Source organism: Mesoplodon mirus (genome assembly GCF_964341445.2).
Source record: "Mesoplodon mirus genome assembly, chromosome: 7".
Taxonomy (NCBI): domain Eukaryota; kingdom Metazoa; phylum Chordata; class Mammalia; order Artiodactyla; family Ziphiidae; genus Mesoplodon; species Mesoplodon mirus.
In genome coordinates, this window is record NC_138983.1 from 116,705,652 (window position 1) to 116,719,650 (window position 13,999).

The 13,999-nt window shown below is 39.9% G+C and overlaps 1 protein-coding gene across 1 annotated transcript in view; it reads left to right on the plus strand.

Annotated features, from left to right (window-relative positions):
- The first annotated feature begins 337 nt into the window (after nt 1-337).
- The window catches only part of CUL5 (cullin 5), a 99,987-nt gene continuing 86,325 nt past the window's right edge, over nt 338-13,999 (plus strand). Inside the window, exon 1 of the mRNA XM_082626594.1 lies at nt 338-770. Coding sequence (XP_082482720.1) covers nt 747-770 — 24 coding nt within the window. The 5' untranslated portion in view covers nt 338-746. The remainder of the gene's footprint in view (nt 771-13,999) is intronic.

Here is a 13,999-nt window from a genome sequence, read left to right on the forward strand (position 1 = left end):
CATTACCTGAACAACCTCTTATAGGTTATTTCACTGCCAGGCACTCTTGAGTAGAAATATTAATAGTTAACACTTTCGTGCATGCATTCATTCATTCATGCAAACAAATATTTAGTGGGTGCCTTCTATGTGCCCTTTCTTCTTGAAGACAGCTATTACAAGCATTTCATTCGGGAATCCCCGAGGCGGGGGTTGAGGGAATACGTCTAGTCCCGCCAGCAGAGGGCGTGCTTTCGCACTCTCCGCAGCCTCCCGGCCCACGAGGCTTTCAGGCTCCCACGCTCGCTCCCTAGCGCGGCCCCGCCCGTCGCATCACGTGACTCGGCCACCGAACCAGAGCTGCAGGGCCCAAACCGGGCTAAGTTCGTTGCCGGTCGCCTCTGCGGGTGCAACCACAAAGGCTAATCCGAAGGAGTGGGGAGGCTCGCGAAGTCGATGCTTCCTCTTCCAATTCAGGTCGGCTCCCGTTACCTTCTCACCATTCGCCTTTGCTATCTTCCTGAGCGTTTGCATGAGCTCTTTCGTCTGGGGAGGCTTCGGTGACCATGTAGGGGGGAAAAGTGAGGAAGCTCCAGGTGCCTGGGACGAGGTCACCGCTGTTGGCACGCCGCCCCGCCTCCCCCCACATCTCCATTGCGGGCCGGTGGCCCCGTCAGCCCAGGTGGAAACTCCGGCCTGCAGCTGTGGCCTGGCAAGGAGCGCCACGAAATCTCGCGCCGTCTCGCGAGAGTCTAAGTTGAAGGAACATGGCGACGTCTAATCTGTTAAAGGTAAGACCCTCAGTTCAGCTTGGTATTTACCCCGGGGGCGCTGGGTTCAGCTCTTAGGGAATGGCTCGGCCCAGGTTCAGCGGCAAAATGTGGGAGTGTTCAGGGGTTGCCTACCGGAAAGGAAGCCAGGGAGGCTGCCGCCGAGGACCGGAACGCGGGTCTCCGGCCTTGGGGTGGAGAGGCCCTGGTTGTGCCTCTTGCCGGTTGACCGGTGTGTGAAAGGCCCTGCCGAGGGCTGGAGGGAAGCAGTGCTTTCAAGGGAGCAGCTCTGGCCTGGGGCCGCAGGAGAAGGGTGTTGCCGGGTCCTGAAGGATAGGGCAGTTAGTATTCTTGGGGTCTCAGTTTCTTCTGAAATGAGAGCCTAAGGCGCATAAAAGGAAAATCCGAGAAAATGTTCCCTAACAGGTTTTAATGACTGGACCCCCACCTGCTCAATTTCTGGTCTCATTCTGCCTGCATGAAACTACAAGTCAGACAGCAGTGCCTGTCACCCCACTCCCTCCCTTATCTGCATGCTACTCCTTCCCTCCTATTCTCCCTTTCTTAAGTTCATATTTTACCCTGTTTTCCTTAGGAAACTGTTCCTCAACCCCATTACAGCACACAACCAGATGATTACTGTGGAAGCACTACCCTCGTTTTATGGGTTAGGATAGTTGCCTTATCAAAGAAAACGGTTAAACTTAGTTTTATGTATTTGGGATAGCAAGGGGGATGTAGGCCCAGAGAGGCAGATTCTCTACCATCAGTTAAAAAGTTTGGAGGAGAAGGAGGAAGACATGGCACTAGTTTCTGCTATGCTGTCTTTGTAATAGGAACCTTTTGTCTTAAAAGTAGTGACTGAAATGGGGGTAGTGATTAGCTCAGGGAACATAAATACAAAGGATGAACTACTCCTCCCTCAAACCCATCATTAGGCCTTCAGACAGTGTGGATCGATAATAGAAAATAATAGAACAGAAAATATATTAAAATTTACTGTAACCTCACTCATATCTTCTTTAGACTACTACACTGTTAACTGTTTAATACATGGGACTGTCTCCTAAAATGTAGACCTAATTTTACTAATTTAAGAGGCAGTATATCTTTTAAAAGGGGGAGGGACCTCGAACTAGACTGAACTTCTGCCACTTAGAAGCTGTATGACTTTGGGCAAGTTTCTAAACCTCTCCGTGCCTGAGCTTCTTCATCAATACAGTGGCATTATCAATAGCACCTATTTCATAGGAGCATTGTGAAGATTGAGTTAATATATGTAAAATCTTAAAACAGTGACTGGAACTTAATTAGTACCCAATACACATAAAGTGCTAGAGTTACTATTTCTGCTGCTTCTCTAAGAAAACAAATGAATGGGAATTGAGTAACCCATTTTCTACTCTTCTTTTATAACAGTATAGCAAAGCTCTAATGTGTTAATTCAGAAAGAAAACTTTAACTTGTTAATTCAGAAAGACTCCTGTTAATGCATCCGTGTATTTACATAAGCAGTAGTGTATGTTATTAATTGAAATGTGTTTAAGAAGTAATTGAATTCCTTATTCTTTGTGAATTTTTGCCTTGTTGATTACCTGGATATAAAGCAAGGTCTTTTTTCCTCCCTGATTTCTCTCTCAGAAAAGAGCGAGTCACTTTATTCTACTCCATACAAAGCCTTACAAAGGATTGTTTGGAGGAGATATAAGTCTGAAGCTACTTCAGTCAATACTAGTAAGTGGTTACCTTGTAGAGATTGTGAATCGACATCTATAGCACACACCTACCTATAGAATGAAAAAACTCCCTGAATGTCTAGAAATCGGCACTTAGGACTTAGGTTAAAAAGATCGTAATTCAAACAGTTCTGTAACTCAAATAACTTTTATAAATGAAAGGAAAGTGATAATGCTTTGACAAACTGGTAAAAGACTCAGTCTCTTTAGTGAACATGAAGAGATGCCAAAGATACACTGGAAAATTTTCAACAAAATTATTTAATGAAATGTTGAAAAGGGGGAAAAAGAATTTCTAAATATTTTATATAGTATGTGATTTTAAATATGTACAACTAACATAATGAAATGGATATTATAAGTAGACATTTGATTCTTTTATCTGTATCACCAAAAGTTTATGTATTCAAGGTGGCCAGAAAACCTTTTTTTTTTTTTCTTTTTTCTCTCCTCATTGCGGGGGTGGGAGGCTGGAGGGGAATTGCCTTGTGTTTATACATTTAGAAGTACTTAATTAAAAAGTGGGGAAGTTTGTCTTCTTGGAGAAATGCAGTAAGATCCTAACAGAATTCATAGGATCATTTAAATTCAAGTCTGAAGGAGGGTGTGGGAGAGGAATGGAGTGGGAGTTTGGGGTTAGCAGATGCAAACTAGTATATAGAGAATGGATAAACAACAAGGTGCTACTATTATATAGAACAGGAAACTATTCAATATCCTGTGATAAACCATAATGGAAAAGAATATGAAAAAGAATGTGTGTGTATGTGTGTGTGTATGTGTGTGTGTATATATATATAGAGAGAGAGAGAACTGAAGCACTTTGCTGTACAGTAGAAATGAACACAACATTGTAAATCAACTGTACTTCAATTTAAATAAATAAATAAATAAATAAATTCAAGTCTGGTAGTTCCTTGAATAGAGATAGAGCCGGCTGGGGAGTGGCCAACTTAGCCTCATTTCCTTTTTTGACAGGATTAATAAGTTAGTTCATTAGACAAATGCCTTAGACATTGCGTGGTTAGATTTCATCAGAGCATATTTGACAGAATTATCATGTCTTATGGTCAAAATGGAGGGATGTGGGCTAGATGAGAATACAGTTAGAATTTGATTTTCAGCTAAACAGCTGTACCTGAAGAATGATGAGTAATAAATCATCAACCCTGAAGGGAGGCCTTTAGTGTCCTGCTGAAAAAATATGTCCTCTTCCAGTGTACCAGTAACCTGGTTGGAGTGAAGTTTATTGAATTTGTGGATGAAGAGTTCGAAGAGATAGCTAATATGTTTATGAAAGGTAACAAGGTTCAGAACTTTGCCATGAAACTTGAAAATCAGAACACAATGCGATAAAAACCAGCTACTTATTTCATATTGGAATCTGATTGTAATAATAATTATATTTACTAAAGTAAGTGGGCTACTGCTGGGTTTTGGAAATCTTTTGGATATACAAATATTTGTATTATACAATTTGACATATACAATTATCAGTTGCTTGGGGGTTTATATCTCCCAAAACCTTTCAGTATTACTACTTTAATTTTGCTGTTTTAACATATAATTCTTCTCGTTCCTTTACTTTTGCCGTTACCATCTAGGCCTTCAGTGCACATTTTCTTCATTTCCAAGTGATTATCCTATTCCAAATAGCTGTTGTTGAAATCTTATTTTGTTAAGCCTAACCCTGTTTAATTCTTAGCACATTACTTTATCCAGCTATTTGAATGCCCTTAACTTTCTTGGTCAATAATACCACAACCCTTTCTAGTTTCCCCTATATTCTCCTCTTTTCCAAGGCACCTGCTATATTGCCTGCTTCCACTTGTTCTTGTTCAGCCTTCTTTTGTCCCCCCAGGACTTAGCAGCATGTCCCCTGTTACTTTGTTTCAGTCTCCTTTATTCTCACTTCTATGAGGATAAGAAAGTTCACCTATCCCCCTCATATAAACTTAACCTGTACTCTGCTTTGGTTTCAAACCTCTGCCCTTTTCTCTTTCCATTCACTGTCATGGTTCTTAGAAAAGCAGCCCCCAATTGCTTCTTTTATAATTCTTCACCTTTTTCCTTAATTTATTATGACTTGGCTCTCCCCGTACCCCCACCCAATTATATTAAAACTGTCAGTCTCAAGATCACTAGCAACCTCCTGATTGCCAAAGGAGATTCTCCCCGGATACATTCATCCTCTATTCTGATATTGTTGCTTGCTTGCTACTTAATGCTTCCCTTTTGGTTTTATGCCATTCTCTCCTTGGTTTCCTATCTCTCAAATCTCATGTGTTTTTCACCTCTCCTCCCCAGTATAATTATTTCTCAGGATTTAATCTTCATCCTTTTTCTGTCTTTGTACTTTTTTTTTTCTGGGTCAGTCTTAACTCCCATAATTTCACTATTTTTATCTCTTAAATCTGATCTGAGGACTAGACCAAAACACAGTGCTGACCATATCACTTTACAGCTCATTTAAAAAAAAAAATTTATTTATTTATTTGGTTGCACCGGGTCTAAGTTGTGGCAAGGAGGCTCGCTCCTTAGTTGCTGCTCCAGGGCTCCTTAGTTGCAGCTTGCCGGCTCTTTAGTTGCAGCACGTGGGCTCCTTAGTTGCGACATGCATGTGGGATCTAGTTCCCTGACCAGGGATCGAACCTGGGCCCCCTGCATTGGGAGTGGATTCTTATCCACTGTGCCACCAGGGAAGTCCCGCTCATATATCTTTGATAGTTCAAGTTCTTTGAGATCTTTCTAGCTGGGTCTTCTCCCTAATACCTTTCTCCTCCCTTTCCCCCCACCCTCCTCTCTCTCTCTCTCTCTCTCTCTCTCTCTCTCTCTCTCTCTCTCTCTCTCTCTCTCTCTCTGTGTCTCTCGCACACACATACACACACACACACACACACACACACCCTTACCCCTCCCTCTACCTGGCTGGTTACTTCTTGATTTACTGCATACCAGAGTCTTCAAGACTTTTTATGTTTCCTGTTTTGTTTTTTTTTTTAATATTTATTTATGGGCACGCGGGCTTTTCTCTAGTTGCTGTGTGTCGGTTTTCTCTCTCTAGTTGTGGTGCATGGGCTCCAGGGCACGTAGGCTCTGTAGTTGTGGCACTCAAGCTCTCTTGTGCGAACTCAGTAGTTGTGGTGTGCGGGCTTAGTCGCCCTGTGGCATGTGTGATCTTAGTTCCCCGACCAGGTATCGAACCCATGTCCCCTGCATTGGAAGACAGATTCTTTATCACTGGGCCACCAGGGAAGTCTCTGTTTGCTGTTTCTCCTGTCAGGAATCCCCCCCTCAGTATTAGCCTGTCAAAATCCTATTTAGTCATCAAGACCCAGCCTAGATACCTCCTTTCTTCGTCTTTTTTTTTTTTTTTAATGTATTTATTTATTTGGCTGTGCCGGGTCTTAGTTGCAGCATGCAGAATCTCCATTGCCGTGTGCGAGATCTTTAGTGTCAGCATGCGGGATCTAGTTCCCTGAGCAGAGATTGAACCTGGGCACCCTGCATTGGGAGCGCAGAGTCTTAACTGCTGAACTACCAGGGAAGTCCCCCTCCTTTCTTTTTAGTGCTCTCATTTGGAATTTAATTGTTGCTTACTCTGCACAGGCATAGTACTGCATCAATCTCTTCTAGCACTTAACATTTTGCCTTCTGTATTAGTTACAGGATATGTTTACATATATATCTAACTCCCTTTCTAGATTGTAAGCAGTATTAGTTTAGGGACTTTATAATCCGTTGATGCTTTAACCATTTAGTGCAGTGATTACTCATGGTAGGTGCTCCATAAATGAGTGATAGTTGTTTGAAAAGAGAAGTCTAGTGCATGCATTGTAGATGCTCAGTAAATGAGTGTTGATTGGTTAAAGGGAGGAATTTTCTGCCTTTATTCCCTTCTAAGTAGATCTAGAGAGGGGGAGAGAGGGGAGTAGAGGTATAAAACCAACCCACAAGGCAATCCAAACTTAAAACTGAAATATGAAGGACACTACTTTTTTCAGTGGAAACTTTTTTTACCCTTTGAGAGGAAAGAAAATGGAAATACGAAGGAGTGGTTCAAAGTGTTTGTAGAATTTATTTTTTATTTAAATAATTTTATAGACACATGTGCAAGGCACTAGGATGCAAAGATAATGCAGAACAATGTCCATGCTCTTTGGGAATTAACCAGATACTAAAGGAGATAAAGTACTAATGATTTGTTTTAAGGCAAGAACTTTAGGAGTGCTACCATGTGTTGTATTGGCCCCTCATAGACATAGGAGATCACTTCTGGTGGGATGATCAAGGAAAGTTTTATGGAGAAAGCATTGGAGCTGGATTTTGGAGACTGGCTGGACTTTTTGTAGGTGATGATTAGGGGAAAATTTGGTAGAACGTGCTTGGCAAAGAATATGGATGTGATACCAAGATTTGAATAGTGTCGGTGAATGTGGTTAAGATACACAAGTGGATAATTCTTTTTAATGTCTATTTAAACATAAATGAGAGCCTTATTTAGAACCTAACTTTTCATTGGGTTGATGGAAATTGCCCTTTTGAATGGACATCTAAGAGGAATGTGATCCTTAGGGCCACCTTCCTTCACTCCACTGGCCTGTCCTAGAGACCTGGTTACATTTGACACTCACAGCCGAGGGAGAAAACCAATTCGAGGGTGTGTATATTGGCCATCACTAGAGGTGGGAGTGGGAATAGAGGACTAAATCATCACTTACTATAAAACTGTGATAAATGTAAATGTGAAAATCTTTCATGTTCTGTGAAAATATAAATGAGTGGGTAGTTACCATAATCTGGAGGTGATATATGTAAATTAAAGCTACTAACAGGAAGTGACAGTTTAAGATACACTTTAGAGATCAGTCATTTATCAGTGGATTAGAAGAGAGGAATTTCAGACTGCAGTAGGGTTTCAAGAGGACACTAGGCATCCATCTGGTGGACAGAGAAGGGTGGCAAAGAGAGACAGACAGGTGTTTCTTATTAGGTATTTTGTTAGGGTCCTAGTGAACCTAAGTTGTATCCAGAAAGTCATGGCTCTTGCCTTGGTATAGTAATAGAGTAAATTGGTGCCTGATAGGCTCTGTAAACAAGTAAACAAGTTACAGCTCAGGTTAAAACGTTGGTCACTATACATGGAGTACATAGAGGTGAGTAACATCAAGGATATTTGATCTGTATAACTGGGCTTGTTCATTCCACAGATACATTAGTATCCACTCTGTGCTGAATCCTATTCTAAGTGTCAGTGATACAGCAGTGAATAAGACAGACAAGGTCCCTAGTGTTTGGAGCTTATATGCTAATGCATAAATACCAACACCAAAGAAATAAGTTAACACATTGGGAAGTTTTTATAGTAATGAGGTCTGTGATGAAAACAGTATAATCAAGAGTGCTCAGAAGATGGTGCCACTATTTTACTTCCTTATTTACAGCAGAAAATAATTTTTTCCCCTAAATACTGCTTTCAATTATGTTCTGTTGAATTTTCCTTCCCTGCTATTTGATGACATTTCAGCCAGATCCCATAGTTTTCTGGGTTTTTTTAAAAAGTACTGTTTAGGGAATTCCCTGGAGGTCCAGTGGTTAGGACTCCATGCTTCCATTGCGGGGGGCTCGGGTTCGATCGCTGGCTGGGGAACTAAGATCCTGCGAGCTGAGCGGTGCAGCCAAAAATTTTAAAAAGTACTGTTTAGTCTGAATTAAAATTTCATTCTCATAGCCAATCAAAGTAACTGTCCTACCTGCTCAAGACCTTGGCTCTGGATCTGCAGAAAGGAAAAGGGAATGACATTCTTCTTAGGTTGGCTTGGGAAGGCCTCTCTGAGGTGACAGTGACACTGAGACCCAAATGATCTGCTTTCTAGGCAAAGGTCTGAGGTGCAGTGGTGAGCCTGGCATATTTGAGTAACGCCTTTAAAAGGGTGGTGTGGCTGGAACATATTGAGAATTGCCAGTATTCAAATATATACTGTAGTTTGGTGGTTCTTCTGTTTACTGGGGTTTGCAAACGTGGTTTTAAATCACATAACTTGGAGCACTAGTGGCTCGTAGAGATTGTGGGAATCCACACAGTCAAATAGCCAACCTCATAATTTACACCAAAGACCTAAAATATACAAATTGGTTTCTCTTTGAAAGTTATTAGAATGCCATCATTGGATATAATCCATAATCAATAGACCAGGAACTGTGCAGCAGCATGCGGGATCTTAGTTCCCCGACCAGGGATTGAACCTGTGCCCCTTGCAGTGGAAGCTCAGAGTCCTAACCACTGGACCGCCAGGGAATTCCTGACTGGGAACTTCAAAGAAGGAACAAATACAAATCTTAAACAGCTAAAGTCCTTGTGTCGTGGTAGAATGTTATGGACATGAAAGAATACAGGTGACAAAAAATAATTGCTGTCAATTGTGAGTATTATTATTTCTTGTCTTGCTTACAACTTGTCCTTTAACATTTTTGTACTTTTGTCATCATGAAGATGTAGCAAGAAGACCTACAGCAATAGTAACTACATTCTTTGTTTCCTTTTAAATATGCAACATTTGACATCATTATAAAATATTGTTGTAATATTGTTCCCACAATTTGATGGGGTATGTTTTGTCCTGTAGTATAGGGATTTCTGGACATTTTCAGGGCAAACTAATAGGTCAATATTTGTATTATATTGTTGCAAAGTAAGTGAGTAATTTAAAAATGACTCTATTACTTTTAAAACATTTTGCAAGCCAGTAGGGTTTTCTGTTTCTCATGTGTTTATTTAAGCACTCCTATTTTTTAACATAGTACCAAATTTATTTATTTATTTATTTATTTTTGCGGTACGCGGGCCTCTCACTGTTGTGGCCTCTCCCGTTGCGGAGCACAGGCTCCGGACGCGCAGGCTCAGCGGCCATGGCTCAGGGGCGCAGCCGCTCCGCGGCATGTGGGATCTTCCCGGACCGGGGCAGGAACCCGTGTCCCCTGCATCGGCAGGCAGACTCTCAACCACTGCGCCACCAGGGAAGCCCCATAGTACCAAATTTTATATTTACACATAAGCAATTATACATTTACTCTTTCTTGGGATCAGGTAACATGGAATTGTGGTAGATGAATTCATTGCTTGAAAAAGCACTTTTGAATTTCAGTGGGAGATGTGCAGATTTTTAAATCAATGACATATTCTAGAAAGATCTATATAGCATCTTTCATTACTGGCCTATAACACCTCCCTCCACTCCAATATATTACAAAAAAATATTTTTTTTCTGTAATTTACCTTCTTCCTAGTGCACGTTTGTTTTTCTTTGAAACAACCACCAGGGCTATAAATAAGAGATTGTGGGACTTTACTGTCAAAACTGTTTTAGAACTGATTCTTCTACTAGGGAATATTTTTCAGGTAAAGCTGAATGTATTTTATTTGGGTCTGGGCAACCAACATGTTATATTAAGAGATCCTGATTTCTTTGTACTGATTAGAGCAGGGAAAGGGAGCTGAACCTTTGTTCACCCGTTTTTCTTTTCATTTTTCTTTACCGTTTTTATCCTCTCCTAATTGTTTGTGAGAAACTTTACACTGATTTTTTTTTTTTTTTTGGCTTCACTGGGTCTTAATTGTGTCTCGTGGGATCTTCGCTGTGGCATGCGGGATCTTTTTAGTTGTGGCATGCGGACTCTTAGTTGCAGCATGCATGTGGGATCTAGTTCCCTGACCAGGGATGGAGCCCAGGCCCCCTGTATGGGGAACTTAGAGTCTTAACCACTGGACCACCAAGGAAGTTCCTACACTGATTTTTTTTCCCCCTCAGCCCTCGGGGTTTTACATTAAGTAAAAAGCAATTCAGTAGTAGATAAGCTTTTATCTTATTTAAAATAAAGAAAGAAGAAGGGAGAACGCAGGGAAAAAAGAAATGAACCCCAAGAGTTATAACTTCAACATTTGCTTTTATTGGACAATACATCCAAAATGCATCACCTCTTATAAACCATCCAACTCAAATGCATTATTCCCCTGGCATTTTTTTCTATGGTCAGTGATTCCACCAGCCATTCATTCAAGTCAGAAATCTGAGAGCCATGTTGTATTATCCAACAGGCAGAACAAGCACATGTCCATTATCCACAATTTAAGAAATACTATACTGGAAAGTGAATTACTTGAGGACCTTTCATTTATGTGTCCCAATGACTAGCATAATTCTTCATGTACAGCAGGTAGTCAGATGTTTGTTGAATGAATAAGTGTAGTAATGAATGATTAAGAATCCCACCCCCAAAATAAGTTCAAACTCTTTCATTAGTAGTTATTTTTTTCTCCTTAAAATTAGTTGTTTGGGTTTTTAAAAGTACAAGCATTGTCAGAATTTGTTAAAAAAATTTTTTTTACCTCTATAAAAGAAACCTAAAAGCTTTTTTTTTTGGACTCCTCATTTATGGGTCAAAAGAAACCTAAAAGTTTTAAAGGGAAGTGGAATGTGAAATTTTTCATTTCAATGGAAAAATGTGTCCGCCCACTCCCCCACTATGTTTAAAGAGAAATACGTCTTTTATGTAGTGATGCTTCCACCTTATGGCTTCTAGATAATTGCCACTAAATTTTTATAATCATAGATTTTTTTTTTCCTTCAGTTTATAAGCCTGATGAGGTGAAGCCAAGGGCTGGATCTGGCCCATAGGTTAGAAGTCCTACCATTCCTCTTCCAGGAAAGGTCCAGGGAGTATTTAAGAATGTGGCTCTAACAGAACTAAACTGTTTGGATTTGACTCCTCGCCCTGCCACTTACTGCTTGTAACCTTAGGGAAGTAACCTAACCTAATTACAGTGTACAGTTTTTTCACCTCTAAAATGATAATAATGTCACCTAACACATAGGGTAGTTGTAAAGGTTAAATAAATTAATATTTGTAGGTATATATTTAGAATAGAACCTGACACATAATTGGCAATCAGATGTTATAAGGTGAAATGATCAAAGTGATGGAGTGATCTATACTGAAGTTAAATAATAGAGGGTATAAATAGCTGAACTCATATTTTTTCACAGATCTCAAATGTTTGAACTGCCCTTGGAAATGTAAAGGAAACTATTTGAAGATAAAAGGAAATGCTCTTTTGTACCACATTTATCACATGTACAAAATTCATTGGTTTCTATAACCCCGAATTAGCCAAATGCCGTATATTGGTAATGAAAGAAATAGTAGAAAGTCTTGCAGTGGAATGATTAAGCAAAAATATAATCAGAAATTTTTTATCATTCCAGTTTCAAGCATCCTACTCTGATTACCCTCTCCTGTTTTTCTAACTCATTCTAGTGCTCTTATTCTGATCATCCAGCTCCACTATGGTCTCCAGCTCATTGATTCTGCCTCATTGTTTAATGTCTGAAATCTCTGGGTTTATAGTTTTCACCAAATCAGGAAACATTTTAGCCTTTATTTCTTCAAATATTCTCTGAATCCCAAGATTCCGGTTATATGTAGATGAGGTCATTTGATGTTGTCTCACAGCTCACTGATATTCTTTTTATTTTTAATTTTATTTATTTATTTATTGACATATGGTTGATTTGCAATGTTGCTTTAGTTTCAGGTGTACAGCACAGTGATTCAGTTATACATACATATACATATATATATATTCTTTTCCAGATTCTTTTCCCTTATAGGTTATTACAAAATATAGTTATAGTGTAGTTACCTGTACTATAAAGTAGGTCTTTGTTGATTATCTCTTTTATTTATAGTAGTGTGTATGTGTTGATCCCGAACTCCTAATTTATCCCTCCCTGATAATTGTTTTTAAACAACTTTTGTTTCTGTGATGTTCATGCTTTCTGCTATTTTCTTAAATGTGTGGAGTGTATTCATAATAGCTAGTTTAACATCATTGTCTACACTATCATCCACGTCATTTTTGGGTCAGTTTCCATTGTTTGGTTTTTCTCTTGATGGTGAGTTAATATTTTCCTGCTTCTTTGCCTGCTTGATAATTTTTGATTGATGCCAGACGTGTGTTTTATGTTTTAGGGGCTGGATTTTTAAAATTTCCTTTAAATATTTAAATATTTTGGCTGTGACACAGTTAAGTTACTTGGAATCAGTTTGGTCCTTCTGAAGCTTGCTTTTAAAGTTAGAGTGGGTCCAAACAGCACCGAAGGTACGGCTACTTTGGTGTCATTATAGATGCAATACCTTTCTGTAGACTGCCAGATGCCTAGCATATTAGGGAGTGTTTCCACTCTGGCTGGCAGAACGTGAACTATTACTAGCCCTGTGTGGACTCTGGTGATTGTTTTGTCTACTCCTTTCAAATGGTTCTTTCCCCAGTCTCTGACAGTTTTCTCACTCACATGTATAGGTTAATATTTAATAGTCAAAGGCTTGAGGGGAGTCCTCTACATATCTCCAGAGCTCCCTGTGTGTGCAATTCCCTTTTTTTCTGATACTCTGTGCTACGCATTTTCATTACCTTGGCCTCTGCAAACTCTGAACTCTTGTCTCCTAAACTTAGTGAAACCACCAGGCTGTTTGGGGTCCCTCTGATTATGCTCAGTCCTGGAAACTCTAGGCAGTATGCTTGGGCATTTGTAGGGCTCACCTCATTTGTTTATCTTTTCTCAGGAAACACTGTCCTGTACCCCCCTTTGGTTTTCCAGTTGTTCAAGCAGGAGGAGAAATCTGGCATCTGTTATTCTATCCTGGTTGGAAGCAGAGGTCTCTGTCTTTCATCATCCCGTTGTCCTTTCTCTTCCCCTTACCCAGCATAAATTCTCTGTTCAATCATTATAATCTCTCCCTGGAATACACTTTTGACTTCTCTGCTCCTCTTGTTTCACTGGGGAAAACCACAACCCTGGATCCACCTCTTCACCTTTTAGTGCCATCTATGCAGTTGAATGTTGCAGGAGAAAAAGATATACACATGCTATTTTCACTTTAAATTCATGACCACAAACTATAATTGAGCCCAGCTACACTGTACTTCCATAGTCATTTATTCTTCCACTTTCCTAGATGTCTGTTTCACATCTTTTCTCTCAAAATTTTGGCACCTCCTCCCCCATCTTCCATGGCATTTTCCTTATTTCCATATCACTGAGAAGCTGAAGCAATCAAAAAGGAACTTCTCACAGTGGTGCCACATCTACCCTCATACCCACATCTGCACATACCATGTACTTTGCCTTCTCTTAGCATATAGTCAGTTCCTCCATCTGTGCATTAGATTCCATTCCCTTTTGCCTGTCCAGGGCATTTAAAATTCTCCAACAATTTCCTTCTTTTCTCCTACATCATCAGTATTATATCTTGGAACATACTTATCAGTATACAAACATACTGTATTCCATCTAGATGGGTGGGATGGGGGGAGGGAGGTCCAAGAGGGAGGGGATATATGTATACATATAGCTGATTCACTTCACTGTACAGCAGAAAATAACACAACATTGTAAAGCAATTATACTCCAATAAAAAAAATTTTTTTTAATTCCCTCTCACCCTATCAGTTAT